The 20,118-nt window shown below is 38.2% G+C and overlaps 1 protein-coding gene across 1 annotated transcript in view; it reads left to right on the plus strand.

Annotated features, from left to right (window-relative positions):
• PANK4 (pantothenate kinase 4 (inactive)) overlaps positions 1-20,118 on the plus strand; it is a 1,309,469-nt gene that overhangs the window by 1,029,563 nt on the left and 259,788 nt on the right. Inside the window, exon 15 of the mRNA XM_044063577.1 lies at positions 12,980-13,080. Coding sequence (XP_043919512.1) covers positions 12,980-13,080 — 101 coding nt within the window. The remainder of the gene's footprint in view (positions 1-12,979; positions 13,081-20,118) is intronic.

The following is a 20,118-nucleotide window of genomic DNA, read 5'->3' on the forward strand; positions in this document are numbered from 1 at the left end:
CTCACTGTCTTTCTTTCTTTTCCAGAAAGTTAAAATCTCCATTTTTCCTTTGCAACAGATTTTCAGACAAAATGGATTGTGAAAATCATTCATCAGGATTACAGATGACGGTGGGGGGAAATTCCTCTTTTTCAGGGGGTCATTCCTTATCCTGCAGATCAGACTGTTTTGTTTCCTCCTGTCCTTCATCACATGCTGTCCCAAGAAGTGATGGAACCAGTTCCTCCTTTTCAGGTGGTGAAGGAGTTTTATTCCTAGTCCCAGAGAAAGAAAACATTTGGGAGACCAGTTTTGGATCTTTCTTTCCTAATCCTGTGTTAGTGACCAAATTCAAAATGATGGTACTTCACAACCTGTTGCCTCCTGTTCCTCTTTCAAGTTTCCTGGTAACACTAGACTTAAAAGATGCTTATCACCAAATTCCTATTCACCAGACTTCGTGTTTCTTAAGGTTTTATGTGTATGGATCACATTGTCAGTTCTCTTCCTTACTCTTTGGACTATCCACTGCACAAAGTGTGTTCACAGTGTGTCTAGCTCCATTTGAAGCGCTTTGCAGGCTACAGGGTATCCTCATTTTTCCGTATTTAGATGACTTGCTTATCTTTGCAGTATCTTTTTCAAAATGTTAGGAGTATGTCCTGTGTGAGAGATCTCTTGAACAAGCTGGGATTCGAAGAGAACATTCAAAAGTCTTTCTTGACTCCCTCACACAGGATTGTGTTCCTGGGATGCCAATTAGACTCTCCAGTTCAAAGAGCTGTTCTTCCAAGGGGGAAAAAATCTTTATTTAGATCTATTTCTAGTTTTTCCACTCAGACTTCAGTCACTGTGAAGGAATACCTCAGGATTTTGGGTCTCAAGGCATCTATGATTTTTATGGTACCCCTGGCAAGGCTCTACGTGAGAAATATTCAGTGGTTTCTGAAATCTCTTTGGTCTCAGAATCGACACCCTTTATCTTTTCAGATCCCAGTACTGGGGTTTGTCAGTAGAGGAATCGCTTGGTGGAAACAACAGATATCCTTAAGTCAAGGTCTCCCCTTCTCCAAAGCAGTCAGCCACTACAGATGTTTCTGTCTTTGCTTAGAGTAGTTTTCAGGAGAGGTAAAAGTGCAGGAAGTGTGGGACACCAGGGAAAGACGCAAGCACATAATTAACAAGGAAATGCTTGCTCTGATGAAGGCACTCAGTTCTCTGAACCATCTTTGGTCCGTAGTACCTCTTCAAGTGGTTACAGACAATACCACGGTCGTGTTGTACATCAACAAGCAAGGAGGAAACAGGTCATACCTCCTTTGCAGACTAGTCATGTTAGCATGAGATATAGCTTCACAGCACAATCTCACTCTACAGGCATCCTACATTCCATCAGAGCAGAATTGTGTGGCAGACAAACAGAGCAGGACCAGGGCAGACCCTCACTAATGGAAACTAGATCCAGGGGTCTCCCAGGATTTGAGACATCTTTGGGAAGTTCTTCAAGTAGACTTCTTTGCCTCCTCTCTGAACAATCAGCTGGCAAAATTCTGTTCCAAAACCATGCATGAAGGCCTGGAAGACTGATATCTTCTCTTTTCTATGGACAGGAATGTTATTGTATACCTTTCCACTAATATCCAGGGTACTTATGAAGATTCAGAAGAAATCCCCCAAGATTATTGTGGTGACTCCCTTCTGGCCCAGGCAGCTGTGGTTCTCCCTTCTTTTGAAAATGCCAAGGGCAGTTACCACTAGCTTCCACACAAAATGAGACTACTCGCACAAGAACAGGGGTGTTCAATCATCTTCAACTGACTGCCTGGACGATAAGGTTTTAATTCCTTTTAGGCAACTGTTTTCTGAGGAAGTGCAGCAGGTACTAATGGAGGCAAGAAAGTATGCTGCTAGAAAATCTTATATTTGTAAATGGAAAAGATTTTCTAGTTGGTCCAACGACATAACCAGCACCCGTTCAGGGCTAGTTGTTCTCTACTTTTAGTGTGTGTGTGTGTGTGTGTGTGTGTGTGTGTGTGTGTGTGTGTCTGTGTGTTACAATCCTATGGCCTTTCTTATTCCTCTATGAAGGTTCATTTAATGGCCATTTTAACATGTCTACCTATGGATTCTCCTCTTTCAAGGCAGTTGCATGTCAAAATGATCTTGAAAGGGGTTTTCATAAGAGGTCTCAAAGTAAACTATTGTCTCTCCTTGGGATCTTAATTTTATATTGGAGAAAGTAATATTTGCTCCGTTTGAACCAGCTAATCTGGCTGACTTGAGGTTCTTAACATGGAAAATAGTTTTATTGATTGTTCCTAGGATCATAGGAGGTTACTAGGCTATTGGCCCTGAGGCCCTTATAAGCTTAGTCAAGAGTTTAGCCCATGTTCAGACAAGTCAGCACCCAAAGCCCCTGTCCATCAGGGCCACAGGTGGAATCCCAGGGGTGTGTTTTCTGTTTCCTATCCAGTTATCCAGTTTGTGCTTAACAAGGGATAATGAGGTACTCTGCTTGGTGTGGAGAGGGAGTCTATTCCACAGATAGGGGAGTCTGTGGGACACAAATCTGTCTCACCAACAAGTCCTATTGATATCACAGATCAGGTTGAGGTCACGCGTATGGGTTGCTCGAGTGGAGCTTGACTTGCGGATATGCAGCAGTCCCATCACGGCGGGGTCTGAGATCGCTTTATATGCCAAATAGAGGGCACCCCTGAGAAGTCTGTATGAAACTGAGTGGAGGGATAGGGCTTTTAACTTATCTGTGTAGGGTAGATGTTTGAGGCCCTGGATTCTCCTGGTGAGGAACCTCTGTGTTCTTTCCAGCTGCTGCATGTGCTTTGCAAAGTACATGCCGAAGGAGGCGTTGTACTCCATAATTCGCCTTATAAGGGAAGAATACAGGGATGTTATGACCTCTTCGTCCCTGGATGAGATGCCCTTACTTATGAGGTGGGCCATGTAAAAAGCTTTCCTTACAATGGAAGCAACATAGTGGTCAGAAGTCAGGTTGTTATCAACCTGGGTGACAAATCCCTCTCTACTGATTGTGTACTTAGGACATAGTTATTAATGTGATAATATGTGGGGATGTCATTCTCCCCAAAGGGGATGATGATGCATTTTTTGGCATTCAGCTTGAGACCGTGTTTCTGGCACCAGTCATTTGTTTGGGTGAGACCCTCTTGGAGGACATCCACATCACTTGGGGAATTGATGAATGCAGGCAAGCACAAAAGACACGCAACTACGACAAGGTACGCGGACTATACCAACAACATTCCAAACACAAGAATTGTCCAGCACCAAGGAGGTTTAGAAGAAAATACAATTCTTTATTGTGGCAACTCCAAAAATAGTGGCAAACCGGTTTCGACAGTAGTAAGGCCTTCTTCAGTGGTATGGATTGATGCCTAGTTGAGAGAGTTTATCTACTATGCCCGAGTGGGGAATAGTGCTGAAGGTTTTGGCCAGGTCAAGGTAGGTCATGTGCACTGTCTTCCTCTCATCCATGGCTTTGGTGACTGTCTCAAAAAAGTCGACCAGATTTTACAGTCATGATCCCCCCTTGACAAAGCAGAACTGTGTGGGGTCGAGTGATTGTAGGTTACCAATGACCCTGTTAATGAGGTCCATAACAATCCATTCCATGGCCTTGCAGATCAGGCTAGTTAGGCTGATTGGTCTATAATTTCCCCGATCGGTGGATGCTCCACTTTTGTGTAAAGGGATGAGCGTGGCTGTCCTCCACTCGGCTGGGACAAAACCGGTACTTAGGCTGTGGTTGAATAGGGTGCCTAATGGTTCTGCAAGTTCATGCCTGAGTTCATGTAGGATGCAGCCAGGAATGTTATCGGGTCCCATAGAGGCTGTATTTTTTCCTTTGAGAGGGCAGTGATAACCTGTTCCCTAGAGATAAGGGGTGGGGGCAGGTACTGGGGATGTCCTGATTTACTGATTGGGGGGGGGGGGGGGGTGGAGGTGAGAAGTTTTTGTTGAATCTGTAAGCCAGTAGATTGGCTGTATCTACAGCATTTGTTTATGTGATGTCCTTGACCACCAGTTCTGAACAGATCTGGGTGCTTCCTTTGAGATTTTGGACATATGCGAGGAAGGCCTTATGATTGTCTCTAGTAGATGTGGCCAATTTGGACTCAAAGTTGGCTTTAAAGGATTTCACTAGTACTCTTATTTGCTTGTTAAGGGTAAGGAGAGATTGCTTCCAATTGGGCACCTGCTCCTTCTTGGTCCTGGACAGTATTTTTTTTCCTTTTGTTATATAGTTTATTTATTGCAGATGTCCACCAGACAGATTTACTCTTCCTTGCACAGGACCTCTGCAAGAAATGTTTCTGAGTTGCAGGCTTTAATGGTGAGTCAGTCCTACCTCATTTTCCCCAAGGACAGGGTTTCTTTGAGAACTAATACTTATTTTATCCCTAAAATTGTATCCAGGTGTACTTTAAGTCAAACTATCCATCTTCCCATTTTCTTTTCTGAACATGAAAATTAGGGAGAAAGGATAATCCATACCTTGGATGCCCACAGAAAACTCTGGTACTATCTTGACAGAACTAAATAATTCAGATCATGGAATCAATTTCTTGTGAAGGTAAGAATGGGCAACCTGTGTCAGAAGAGACTATTTACAAATGGCTGTCTAAGACTATTATCTTTTGTTATACTCACAATGACAAATCTACTCTAGGCAGGGTCACGGCCCACTCTACAAGGACCTTGGCTACTTCTATGAACTGGGATGGAGGTGGGAGATTCGTATAATGGTTAAGGTGTTTACCTTACAGGCACAAGGTGCAGGGTTTGATTCTTACATGGGGTAATTGGCTAGGCTTAAAATATACCACACAGGCAGTTAGATAGTACTAAGCTGAGTCTGTGATCCTACGGCTTTTTGGAAAGGGTTGGATTCTAGAAGTATTCTGGAAGCTACTAGTTGGACCTCTGTACATAGCATTATATGCTGGATTTCTTCTCTAGGTCTAAATTGCTTTGCTAGGACAATTCTTTAGGGGCTCCTGGACCCTTCTCCTTCCACCTCCCAAATATAGTTTTAGCATAATGACTCACCCATAGACAATTTAAAAATAGAGGAGAAGGGTATTTTGAGTGAAATTTTACATCAGACTAATATAAGACTTATGAAACCGGACAAGGGTGGGGGTCTGGTTATTTTGAACACTGATGATTACAATAGTAGAATGTTTGACATACCATATAGTGAAGTGTACACTGAGACCTCACAAAATGAATTAAACATAGCATATCGTAACATTGACTTAGAATTGGAGCAACTTTTACTGAATGGACAAATCACACTAGACACACACAACTATATTTTAACCAAACATCCCAGGATTCCCACCATATTTGGAATACCAAAAATTCACAAATCAATACACAGTCCACCTTTAAGACCCATTGTAGATGCTAAAGCCTCCAAAACATTTAGTATAGCAAAATACATTGACAGTATGACTAAGGGGGTCCTTGATAATCGGACTACTATAATTAAGGACTCATGGGACTTCCTTGGTAAAGTCAATCAGAATATGTATGACAGTAACCTCATCCTGGTGACTATTGACGTCTGTGACCTGTTTTCAGTTATACCACATGATATAGGTCTGGACTGGTTCTATGAGTTTCTATGCAGTAATTCGTCATTGAATCATGACACCATCTTGACCATCCGTACTTGTATGGAGATGGTTTTGGAAAATAATTTCATTACATTTGAAGGACATTTATTTAAACAAAGGCTTGGAGTTACCATGGGTGCATGTTGTGCACCAATCTTCGCCAACATTGTCTTAGCACATTGGGAAGATCAACACATTTTTAACTCCAAATTCAGGACTTCATGGGTATTGTATGGGCGATACCTTGATGATATTGTCCTGTTTTGGAATCAGTCAGAACAAGATTTGAATAGGTTCTTTTCGTACATGAACAGTACCACCAGTTTTTTGAGATTTACTATGGTCAAGGATCTAGATTATATTCATTATTTGGACATCACCATAAAGAAAGATTATGTGAACTGTTTTATTTCCCAACTATATAGGAAACCAACCTATTCTAACACATTATTACATTTTACTAGTGCACATCCTTTGCACCAGAAGAAGGCCCTGGTCAAGGGCCAATGTGTTAGATTGGCCAGGATGGTGTCTGACATTTATGACTTTACCAAGGAATGTGACAATTTGTCCAATATGTTTCAGAGAAGAGGTTATCCAGAGCCTTTTCTATCAAACATCATTCAGGAAGTTATAAATAAGAGGACCAGTGGACACTTTAGAGCCCTATTGGGCAATAGGGATGGCCACAACAATGTGAGGCACAATAATACTATTTTTACACATGCATTGACACTCACATATTCTGCAGATTTTGAAGAAATCAAATACATAATACATAAATATTGGAAGGTTTTTGATAATGACATTGGGGTCTTGGACAAGATAGGTAAGAGACCCACTATAGTTTATAAAAAGAGTACATCAATAAAAGGACTACTTGAAAAAGGCAAACCTAATCTCACTAGAGGTGGCACGTATAAATGTGGTAGATGTCCCCAGTGCCCTTTCATGATGGATACAGACAAATTTAATCTTAAGAATTTTGGATCCATTACTAATAAAAAGAAAATGTTTTGCTATACTAAGGGGGTTGTTTATATTGCAGTATGTAAAAACTGCCAAGGTTATTATGTGGGGAAAACAAAAAATGCTTTTAGACTTAGAGTCTACCAACATTTATATGACATCAAGAAGAAAACTATGAAGAATGCTTTATTTAGGCATATTAATGACCAAAGTAATCACAGTTTTAGTTTTTTTATTCTTGAACAAGTTGATTTGGGACAAAGGGGCGGACCTGTTGAGGAATATTTGGAGTACATTGAGTTAAAGTGGCAGATCAGACTGAATGCATACTCCCCTCCAGGTCTTAATGCTAGAATTTCTATAGCACCACTTTTGAAACTTAAACAGTTATTTATGTTATGATTTATTTATATTGTCATTGGTATTTTTTGCCTTATAACATTCTTTACATGTGACACTATTGATTTAACATTTGGTTAGTTGACTTTTTGTGTACTTGCAAACAGGGGGAGTATTCACTACTACCTTACACTTCCTGTGATGTTTTTAATTGAAAGGAAATGATGTGGGGTAATATTTTACTAATTGACTGGGTGTGTATTTAAGGAGTTATCAGCCAGCAATTCACTGTTCTGAAGAAGTCTGAGTATTGACGAAAGCGCTTAACTTGTTGTTTTATCATTTTTAAACTGTGACTTTGTGTATTTGTACTTCATTTTGATCAATGGATTGAGTAAAGAATTTTTTCATTATTCAGGCTCCGTCTCGTTGGATACCACCCTGCATCTGCTGTTCATTATAGTTTTAGCTATGATAATGTTTCCATATAGCTAAGCCTACTGCAGCAGTGATAAATATAAAGAACGTAGTACAGTTGTGTAACTTGAACTTGCATTAGCAGTAGATGTTCGCAAGGTTACTGCTGCAATAGTCGCTCTCTCCCTCCTTCCACCTTATTTTTTTGGTGTGTCTTTTTGTACCGGGACATGGACATTTATTTTTTACTATTCCTAGTTGTGTCCTTTCAGGACTCAGCCTCTCTCTGTCTGAAAGCAGGAAAGCTTTGAAGGGTTTTGTGCACAAACTTGTCTTTTAGTCGGCTCAGGTGGAGCTGCTTGACAGTTGTGGACATGTAAAATGTGCACTGAAGCTTTGGAAGCTGGCTTGCTGTTGTGTCCTTGGCAGGTTATAACCTGTATAGCTAAGGCTACTGCAGCAGTGATCATTTGAACATCTACTATTATGGTAAGTTCAACTTACACAACTGAAATTATGCAAATCTCATCTGACGTGGTGGCGGAATTCACCATTGGCTTCTGTGAGAAAGCCCTTTGTTAAGTCAAACCCAGTAGCCATATTGACCATGGATGCCTCCTCTCTGGGATAGGAGATCCACTCCGAGGGAAGGATGATCCTCTGTCACTGATCAGACATAGATACAAGAACACACATAAATGCCTTGGAGTTGAGGACAGTAATTCTTGTGTTGCAGGAATCTCAGGACTACCTTACTCAGAGAGTGGTCATTATCAAAGCGGACAATATGACTATAGTTTGATACATCAACAAGTGAGGAGGAGCCAGGTTGGATCCATTATGTCGGAAAGTATTGCAAGTTTGTCAGTGGGCAGTGGCCTTGCACTGTTTTCTTACTGCAACACACATCCCTGTAGTTTCAAAATGCCTAGGAAACAGGCTCAGCAGGACTTTACTCACTCCTCACGGGTGGTCCCTCAATACAATGATAGCCAGTCAGATTTTTTCATCTTTGGGGCAGCAACACTTGCTGTAATCTGTTTGTCTCTTCCCAGAACACCAAGTGCAGGAAGTTCTTTGCCTTGATCCCCAACTAGGGCAGTCACCAAGGGACTCAGTAATGGCCTTCAGGACTACTTTATGCTTACCCTCCTTTTCCTTTAATTTCCAGTTTCCTACAGAAAGCAATGAAGTACAAGACAACGGTCATCTTCCTAGCCCGTTCTGGCCCAGACAAATCTGTTTTCCCCTTCTGAAGCCTCATTTATGAAAGTCCCCTTGGCTCCTGGATCCCAATCAGGATCTAGTCAGTCACCCCTCTATGAAGCTTCACCCAGACATTCCAAACCTAAAGTTTAATCACTTTGTTTATGCAATTCCACTAATGGCCAAAGACCAATTTCCTCACCATGGATATGGTTAGAATTCTTTCAGCCTCTCAGAAGGATTCAGTGAGTAAAATCTGTCACAATAAATGGAAATGATTTGCCCTCTGGGTGGCAGCCAGTCAAAACATTGATCCTTTATCTGCTCCTTTTTCAGCTATCCTCCAGTTCTTAGAGTCCATTTCCTTTCTTTTTTTCTTTAGTTAACTCCATGATCTGGGTTCAGCTAACAGCAGTTTCTGATTTCCATGTGGGTCCGAAGATCATTCTCTTGCCTCACCCAAGTTATGCAAAGCCCTTATCAAAGGGTTCTTTTTACTCAGACGTGTAGTCCAAGATCCACTTCCACCTTGAAATCTAAATCTGGTACTAGAAGCTATAACTAAACCTCATTTTGATCCTGTATCTTCAGCACAACTGAAATTTATTTTCTGAAAAACACTTTTCTGAGTAACCTAATCTCCGCATATATACTTTTGCTCAAGGATAGGGTGTTGCTCAGAATTAACCCTTCCTTTATTCCTAAGGTACCCACTGAATCAAACTTACCTCAAGTAATCCATTTGCCAGTGTTTTTTGGAAAAAAAAAATCATCTCACTGGTATTCCCGAAGTCTCAAACAACCCATTAAACCAGTATAGTGCGTCCAAAAACAAAACAGTGTGAAAAACTTCTCTGTGTGGAAGATTTTCATTTCATATATATCTAGTTAATCACTGCATATTAATCGGATCAGATAATGGTAGTAGAAGTAACGAACTTAAACTCGTCTTAAGTCAACAAATAATAAAAAATATATAATTTGAAATATTATACAGAATTACTAACTATTCAAAAGTAATCCAAGCAGTGTAGACCATCTGTTTCCAATCGAAAATCCTTTAAGTACACAGACAAACGATCCAAGTAAAACAAAAATAACAGAATAATAGTTTTCTAACAAGTTTCTAGCTATTTATATATTTTTTATCAGGCTAGGGAGTGGTTTATTGTGCTGTAAAACACAGTGGATTGGTATACATGTTGAATTCACACCCCCTCCCCCATCAGTGTGACACGCGAGCTGGTCCTGCCCTACTTAATAGCTGTCATAATAATATAACCCTTATGTCCTTTAAATAAAATTAATGATGATGTGCTACCTCTTATTTAACCAGAATATTAAGTCTGTGATTTTATCCAAGACAGTATACTACATGGCTGGAAATACATAAACCTTAGACAATTTAGCAGTCTAAAAATATATATAAATATATACATACACATATTTTGCATGCAAAAAATCCATTCTGCAAATCATATTCTATTTCTATAACCTATTGTTAGCACAGATCGCTTTCGTCCTTCTAGACTTCTTCAGGTCTGTTTACAAGAACCCTAAAAACTATCTACAAAAATATTATTGCATAATTAGCTAGTATTGTTATTACACATCATTTCTAATAAAGTGGAAAAAAAGAATAAGAAAAAGAAAAAAAAATGTATGATAATAGAAACAAAATATACCATTCAATTAAAAATGATTTAACATGGTATTTAAAACCAACTGGAAGAATAAAATAAAATTAGTCTTATAAACAATGTGGCAATTTTCTAAGTACCAGTGCACTTTTAAGTGAACAGTAGTAGTTTAGTCCAGGCTTCCTGAAAGAGTTCAGCTTTAATTGCCACATGAGTTCATGTTTTTCTGGCATATTCAGAATGTCTCCTTCAAGATCATCCATGTCTATGCAATCCAGTATCTGGAACTTAAAACCTGTGTGTCTTTCATGAAGAGCAAGGTGTTTGGCTAGTGCATTATTTTTACATCCAGAGCGGATTTCTGCCATATGGCATGAAATCCTATGCTTAAGTTTATTTACAGTCTTGCCCACATAAAATGCATCACATTCATTGCACTGTGCCCAGTAAATTACTTTTGTAGTGTTAACAGTTACCTCCTGCACTGGTCTTAATGATTTCCTTTAAATAAGGGCAATAAAAACTATCACCTTGCTATATAAATACACAAAATGTACAATTAGCTTCACATCTTTTAATGACAGACTAAGAGATTTACTAACTGTACCTGTCTGGAATGATACAGAAGCAGATCAGATATAAACTGATACAGAAAATGGACAGGGAAGATTGGGCCCAGAAAATATGAATTCAGAAACTTTTTCTAAACTAGAAAAGCAACTGATTAATATACAGTGATTAACTAGATCTATATGGAGTGAAAATCTTCCACACACACAAGTTTCTTACACTGTTTTTTTTTCCAAACTATTCAAACAAAGGCAAATATGTCTGGCATATCTTAGATGTTCATAGACAATTATACTTCAATCTTCAGAAAACCAAATCCTTCAGGAGAGAAACTCAGTTCTTCACTCCCCTTTTCTCCCAGTAGAGTGGGACAAAGTGTTAAAAGTCTCTATCTACAGGTGGCTTTCAGATGGTATTACCTCCATTTACACCAATCAAAACAAGCTGTTTGCTTGGTAGGTCTTCTTCAATAAGTGACATTTATGATGCTGCTACTTGGTCATCCGTGCATACCTTTATTAGTTCTTATAAGCCAGACTTTCCCAAGGGCCCAAGCTCCTTTTAGTCATGAAGCCACCTAGGAAGTTTATAGCTGGAGATTCTGACCCTTATGTCAGATTGGACAGACTGAATGAATAGGATATGAAACTTGTGTACTTTACCCCAAAATCCTTTCATGTCCTTCCCTCAACAAGGCCCCCCCCCCGCCTGTAAGACCCAAAGGATTGTTTGATCCATTAATGGATTCTACTCCCTGGTAACATAGTGATAGCTAGATTTTCAAGAACAAGCTGAGGTAACTAGGGGGGCAGGTGCATTATGGGGCAGGTGCATTATGAGAGGGAAAATTCTTAAGGGGTTCAGGGCTGGAGTACTGATGTTGCTAAGATGGATTTGACAAGCATGTTAAAGACCCATATGTCGTATTGCACAGACCTAAATGAAAGTATCTTGTATTGGTTGCATACTACATTTTATTAGCTTCTTTAAGCTTAGATATAATCCTTTGTCTTTCCACCTGTCTGGATTGAATTAAATTAGAATATGATAGCAGCCTTATTTTTCTTTACAAAAAGAGCAGATTTCTTAAGAAGTGGTTGCAGAGGCTGATAACATGGAAGCTTGTAAATATGGCTATGCTCTGTTGTTTTGGGTGACTTAGAAAATTAGGCCTGCTCTTGATAAGTTGTAGAAGGTTATATACTATGTACAGATCACACTGATTTTCTTCTTTTTTGATTTGGAACTAAATAGCATGCTCAAATTAGATTCACAAACTTATCTGAATGTTAAGCAGAACAGTAGATCCATACGTTGTCTCTCGGAAAAGGTGGTAGGAAGATAAGACTGCCTACCTTAATTGTTGTAAGGGGAGCAAATGCTTCATGATTTGGCTGGTAGCCTCTGGGGATGAACCCATCTCTGACTTTGATGTGATTTGGGGGGGGGGGGGTTGCTGAATCCTGTATTCGGATGAAAGCATTAATATACATTAGAAAACAGTGCACTTTGCTGATATAGAAAAAATATGGGTGTGTAAGGTTAGCAGGATAACTGATACAATAATCCCTTTGAAATCAAATGGAACAGAGCTGTTGAAACTAAACAGATGAAAACGTATACAGTTTTTAAAATACTTAAGGATTAAGGAATAACAATTAGTTTGTAACAAGTAAGTTAAAATAAATTCCTGTAAAAATAAGTTTCCCCAAACAGAATTTAAACTGTTTAAAAATATCGTTGCCATAGCTAAAATGTCATTGTGAATTTATTTTACAAACCTGTAAGTGAGAAGTAGGATGGAATACTAAACTAAGTAAAATTTTACAACTGAAATGAAACTGCTTTTTGTAAGTAACTAATTTTGCTTTTTAATGATAGACTGATTATGGTGAAGCTTTCATTCTTTAGTAAAGTTTTATCTGTGATGGTGCTTATTTTTTCAGGCTGTGAACATAAAACTTTATATTGTAATGTTAAGATGTTTTGAATGTCCTTCACACAGGGCTAAAGTTGTCATTTTGTGATGCTTAATCTTTTACTTTCTTACTGTAGATTGAAGTGTGTTGTACAGTTTACTTCATGATAGTGCCTTTTAAATTGTACTAATGTCCCTTGCCTCATCCAGTCCATTTTCATGTCAAGTTAAGCCACATCTTTGCCTTCTGCAATGTGAAGTGCTCTTTCTTTTTACAGGTCATATTAGCCAGTAACACTGGACCTGCGCTAAATGATGTTACTTACAGTGAATCCCAGATTGTCGTAGAAAGGATAGCAGCTATGGACAGCATCATACAGTAAGTTCTTACAGAAATGCCTGCTACCTGGCACTGTCACAGTTGTGTGATTGTTAATGTAGAGTCCACTGTCTGTAATGCAAGAAGAAGGATAACCATGTACTTTTCTGTAGCCAACCTTTTGTCTTTGGTGTTTGGATGTTCTGTATTAGATGCTGTACCTTCAGCATGCTCTATTAAAGTGTGTGTGTGTGTGTGTGTGTGTGTGTGTGTGTGTGTGTCGCACACATCCATATGTTTAGCTGATAATTTCCTGAGATGTGAATGTAACTCATCTTCAAATAAGTCTGTTACTTTGGTTTGCATTAATATTTTCTTTCTTCATGACCTAAAGTGTGATATCATTTTTAGCACATTCTGCAGCCATGCATCATTCAGAGTCTTGTGTGTCTTAACTCCATATCTTGTGTATCAATTTAATGTACAAAAATATACAGTAAACTGAATTAGGAGAAAGGCAGCTAATTTATATCAGATTATGATGATTTAAGTAGTTATTTCTTCCTTCATTATATTTTTGTTCTTCTAGAAGATAAACTAATTTCTTTAGCTTTTTTCCTCAAAGGTTTCAGTGCTGTAGAATGTTTGGTGTTTATAAAATCTATTGGAACAAACTGAAGTTGCATGAATCTGCAGATTCTTTACAGTTTTTATCGGTAGCATATATTAAAAAGAAACAAGATATGAAGTCATTACTGTGTTTGAAAGCATAGTTAATTTTGTTTACTGGAGTTGACCATTTATTGGTTAAGAGTTGCTGAGCCAAGTTATGTAGTACTTTTGTTTGTTAACTAGGCAAGTCTACTAGATGTTTATTCCTTTCTAGGGATAATCCAGGAGAAATGTCTAGTTAAGTCACTTGGTTATATTCATACAATAGGCAAATGGAGGCTGAGGGAATCTAACCCTGGACTACAGGAAGCAACTCATTAAAGGCTCATAGCTTTAATCCTCTGCACTTGCTAATAGAGAATTACGATCAGTTGGCAGTGCCTTTGTTTACTTCAGGTAGTTTCCATTGGAAAATTACTTTTTTTCTCCTTTGAAGGAGCTTGATTTGACTTGTCCTGATAAGAATCAACACCCTTAACTTTTATTCATCTTTTGGGGTAGTGATTGTTTTTATTTATTCTTCATTTTAGTGGCATCTCAGCAGGTAAGTTTGCTTCAGCTCTTTCCTAGCAACATGATCTTTAGGGTTTGCAGGTGAGGATATGGCTCTTTGACTTGAATCAGCAGTATTGCCTTGCAGATTGTTGTCTGGCACTTAATAAGAACCCAGCTGTGCTGTTTGGTATGAGAAGAAAATCATAGAAACGTCCCCTGTCTAAACATGTTGTATCACCTTAAGCAAGAGCAACATTCACTGAAGTGTGATCATCTAGTGTTTCATCTCTCAGGCCCCTAATAGATACAGGTAACCTGTAAATAATTAATCTCCCAGGCCCATGCTTACATGTATCAAGGGAATCAGAACTCGTCAGAGATTTGGGATGCATGGCTAGGCTAAAAAGGCCCTTGTGGTCGTTAGCCTAGTAAACACCAATGAAACTATATAACCATGCTATTCTTCTGAAGCTTAATTGGCAATATAGTGAATCTTCTGTTATTCTAAAATCCAATGTAGCTTGCTTGATACTCATTTTCCCTGAACGTATGCCATTTACCCTGGTCCATTTCTGAGTTGTGTTATCTCTTGATGTAATGTCATTCACCAACTGCAGTTTTTCTTGCCATTTTATTTGTTTCTTCTTTAACTGGGTTGATGGTGTAATCCATTAACCACTTCAGCCACAACACTGGTAAGAGGCAGTTTTACAAGAAAATCTCATTCATCACAGTTAGTACATTAAGATGTGCATTAGCTTTACTGTATGCTCATGGTATAAGTTGTACAGTGGAGGCATGTTCATCTGAGCAAAGCAATCCACTGATGGTTTGAAAAGCATTAGCTACAGAACATTGCTGTACACATGTAAGGGAAGGTGCTTGGTAGAAAACTCAGTGACAATAGTATGACGCTGTCCTAGGAAGCCACAGTTTTCTTGATGGTCCAACCCATCACAGGTATAACATGGCTAAGCTTATAAAAGCCTTAGGGCCATTATCCTAGTAACTCCTATGAACATATGCACCCTTAAAGAGACGGTCTGTGGGAGTAAAAGGAAGCCATACCATAGAAAGAACACCAAACAAATAAAATAACAAGGCGAACCAATAGTGTAAACGAACTGCCCAGAAACACAGAAACTGCTGAGCAAAGGTTGTCCTAAAAGTAAATCCACCAGTAACCACACTTGTTGGGAAGAGGAAACACAGGTTTATTGAAGCGCTTTTCGTTTGTCTTGTAGACAAACTTCTTCAGAACTACTGACATACATAGCAATGTGCTTATATAGTAAAAACTCATGCCTTAATTGCCATTAATTCAATCATTCACGTTGACACAATCATAATAATAAAAGGGAAACTAACACTTAAAATCAAGATGTAAGCTTCCTTACTTAAAAAACAAGTATATTAAAAACACATCAACAATCAACATCAGAAAATCAGTGTGCTTAAACATACTGTCGAATTACAAAAAATTCTTATTGTTAAAATAAACACTGTCATACTTAGAAAAACAGAAATATGTAAATACAAAAATTAAGTACGTATAAAATGTTTGAGGTGTTTCTACTTATTTCTGTTCAAAGCAGGTATAGGATACATATATTGATCAAAAAATGATCTCCTTAAGTTGATCAATCTCAAAACACTGGAAATAGTACAGGCTTCATTCAAACCAGGTGAATGATAAGCTTCTAATCTGATCTGCCAATGTAACTCCTTTTCTAATAATTTAAGTTGTGCCGGTCCACCTCTACTGTCATTAACAATCTGTTCAATGCCAATAAACTTGAACTGGTGTGAAGGGTTGTCAATTATATGCTTTGCTAGTGCATTCGTTTCTTTACATTTCCTAATAGCGTATATATGCTCGTAGATTCTATCCTTGAGCCTGCGCTTGATTTTCCCTATATAGAAACCGGTGCAATGTTGGCACTGCGCTAAATATACTAACATGTTAGAGTTACAGTTAACCCTACATTTTAATTTAAAAACGTGCTCATTGACCACAAACTTGTTTGATTTGTAAATGTATTTACACCAATTACAAGCTTGGCATTTAAACATACCAGGGGACCTAGTTGACAAAGGTTTCTGTTCAAATAATGATTTCAAATTCCTACCTTTTCTGTATGTTACCTTAGGGAAAGGGCCCATTTTGGATAGCACCTCTGGGTCTACTCTAAATAATTGCCAATTTTTCTTAATGATGGACCACAAAATAGTACTATCAACAGAAAAAGTGGTAATAAATCTAGGAAAATCAAATGATTGTGATGCCAAAGACGAGTTTGTGTTTTGCTCTTCAATAATTGATGTCAGATTAGTTTGCTGTACACTCTTTAACACAGGTAATAAAGGTTCATAAAACCTACTGGACCTTTTTGAAGATACCTCATCAATAAGTTCCTCAATCAACATGGGGGGTAGGCCCGACTCAAGAACATCCTTTTTAATAATAGACATTCCTCAACAAAATCATTGTCCCTACTTATCATCCTGGCTGCTCTAACCAGTTTACCTTTTATCACTGCTCGTTTCTGTAAAAACGAATGGCAACTGGTAAAATGCAGCAAAGAATTTGAGTAGGTGAGTTCCCTGTGGATTTGTGCTGCAAAACAATTTGTGTTAGAGTCTTTAGTCAGCATAATATCTAGATAAGAGATCCCCGTGGTGCTAAAGTTAAAAGTGAATTCCAGAAAGGAAGTTGTGCTGTTTAAGTAAGTTACAAATTCACCTGCTTGACACTCACTCCCTTTGAATAATATAAAGATATCATCCAGGTAGCGGGTGTAGTACATGACATTCTCTGCATAACTGGTTTCTTCTAACACAAGTTGATGTTCCCAGTTTGCCATCACAAGATTTGCCACACTCGCACCACAAGGCGAGCCCATAGCGACACCGGTGTTTTGCAGATAGAAATTCTCCCCAAACATGAAGAAGTTCTTTGATAAAATTAAATCCAACAGCTCACCCACTAAGGAAATGTCACTATTACTAGCATTACCAAAAAGGTAAGGAAATCTTCCTGCTCAAAATCATCAAAAAAAGATCACATAATGTTCGAGTTTGTAAACCAGATAAGGGTGGTGGTGCTGTTATTTTTGAGCAGGATGATTACTTTGACAGAATCACCACTTTGCTTCAACCTCCCACTTATGCTTTAAGCTCTAGGAACTAGGTGAATAGAGCATATAGAATTATTAAAGATAACATTGAGGAGATGTTAATAGATGGGAGGATTGATTTAAAATTATATAATTTCATGACCACTCAGTATCCAAGATTTCCTTACCTTTTTGGTATTCCGAAAATCCATAAGGATTTAAGGAACCCACCTGTGCGCCCTTTGATTGACAGTAGGGGAGCTCCATCTTATGCTTGTGCAAAAGTGATTGACAACATTTTACAGAAGTATGTCAAACAAGAGAATCAGATTTGCAAAGACTCGTGGTCTTTCTTGTCTATGATAAATGAAATTACGTATTCAGATTCTCTTAATTTTTTGACAATCGATGTAAAAGACTTATACACGAGCATACCACATGAGGTAGCTATTGAGTGGGTCAGTGACAGAATGAAAGCATGGAATGATAGTAATTGTGACATTTCCTTAGTGGGTGAGCTGTTGGATTTAATTTTATCAAAGAACTTCTTCATGTTTGGGGAGAATTTCTATCTGCAAAACACCGGTGTCGCTATGGGCTCGCCTTGTGGTGCGAGTGTGGCAAATCTTGTGATGGCAAACTGGGAACATCAATTTGTGTTAGAAGAAACCAGTTATGCAGAGAATGTCATGTACTACACCCGCTACCTGGATGATATCTTTATATTATTCAAAGGGAGTGAGTGTCAAGCAGGTGAATTTGTAACTTACTTAAACAGCACAACTTCCTTTCTGGAATTCACTTTTAACTTTAGCACCACGGGGATCCCTTATCTAGATATTATGCTGACTAAAGACTCGAACACAAATTGTTTTGCAGCATAAATCCACAGGAAACCCACCTACTCAAATTCTTTGCTGCATTTTACCAGTTGCCATTCATTTTTACAGAAACGAGCAGTGATAAAAGGTCATCTGGTTAGAGCAGCCAGGATGATAAGTAGGGACAATGATTTTGTTGAGGAATGTCTATTATTAAAAAGGATGTTCTTGAGTTGGGCCTACCCCCCATGTTGATTGAGGAACTTATTGATGAGGTATCTTCAAAAAGGTCCAGTAGGTTTTATGAACCTTTATTACCTGTGTTAAAGAGAATCTGACATCAATTATTGAAGAGCAAAACACAAACTCGTCTTTGGCATCACAATCATTTGATTTTCCTAGATTTATTACCACTTTTTCTGTTGATAGTACTATTTTGTGGTCCATCATTAAGAAAAATTGGCAATTATTTAGAGCAGACCCAGAGGTGCTATCCAAAATGGGCCCTTTCCCTAAGGTAACATACAGAAAAGGTAGGAATTTGAAATCATTATTTGAACAGAAACCTTTGTCAACTAGGTCCCCTGGTATGTTTAAATGCCAAGCTTGTAATTGGTGTAAATACATTTATGAATCAAACAAGTTTGTGGTCAATGAGCACGTTTTTAAATTAAAATGTAGGGTTAACTGTAACTCTAACATGTTAGTATATTTAGCGCAGTGCCAACATTGCACCGGTTTCTATATAGGGAAAACCGAGCGCAGGCTCAAGGATAGAATCTACGAGCATATATACGCTATTAGGAAACGTAAAGAAACGAATGCACTAGCAAAGCATATAATTGACAACCCTTCACACCAGTTCAAGTTTATTGGCATTGAACAGATTGTTAATGACAGTAGAGGTGGACCGGCACAACTTAAATTATTAGAAAAGGAGTTACATTGGCAGATCAGATTAGAAGCTTATCATTCACCTGGTTTGAATGAAGCTTGCACTATTTCCAGTGTTTTGAGATTGATTAATTTAAGGAGATAATTTTTTCGGTCAGTATATGTACCCACTATACCTTTTTTGAATAGAAATAAGTAGAAACACCTCAAACATTTTAAACGTACTTAATTTTTGTATTTACATATTTACGTTTCTTTAAGTACGATAGTATTTATTTTAATAACAAGAATTTCTTGTAAACAGGCAGTATGTTTTAGCATACTGACTTTTTGATGTTGATTGTTGATATGTTTTTAACATACTTGTTTTTTAAGTAAGGAAGCTCACATATTGATTTAAAGTGTTAGTTTCCCTTTTATTATTATGATTGTGTTAACGTGAATGATTGAATTAATGGCAATTAAGGCATGAGGTTTTATTATATAAGCACATTGCTATGTATGTCAGTAGTTCTGAAGAAGTTTGTCTATAAGACAAACGAAAAGCGCTTCAATAAACCTGTGTTTCCTCTTCCCAACAAGTGTGGTTACTGGTGGATTTACTTTTAGGACAACCTTTGCTCAGGAGTAAAAGGAAGGATAGTTAAACCCAGCTAGGGTTGCCACCTTTTAACAAGGGCAAAGTGGGACATGGGGATGTGGTCAACAGGATAGAGGTGTGGCCAACATGACACTGGCCACACCCCCACCACAACATCACCAGAGTTGTTAAAGGAGATGCAGTATTGGTTATGGATGCAACATTGTGACATTACAGCATACTGAAAACTCAAACCATTTAAATGAAGTGAACTATTACTGCACACACACTAATCAGTTGTAACAATAAATAAACTTTAAAGGAATTAAAAACACACTACTCATTAAACAGACACTTGTTTATTTAAAAAGTAAAATTCATAAACCAACCATTGCTATTCAGAAAGAAAACTTAAAAAAATCTACATACCACATACAAGCCAAGTATAAAATTAAGACTTTTTATTGTCAATTAAAGCTAAAGCAAAGAACAAACACAAAACTACATACCCTAGTACTAC

Source organism: Protopterus annectens, chromosome 2.part1 (assembly GCF_019279795.1).
Source record: "Protopterus annectens isolate FY-2018-M chromosome 2.part1, PAN1.0, whole genome shotgun sequence".
NCBI lineage: Eukaryota > Metazoa > Chordata > Ceratodontiformes > Protopteridae > Protopterus > Protopterus annectens.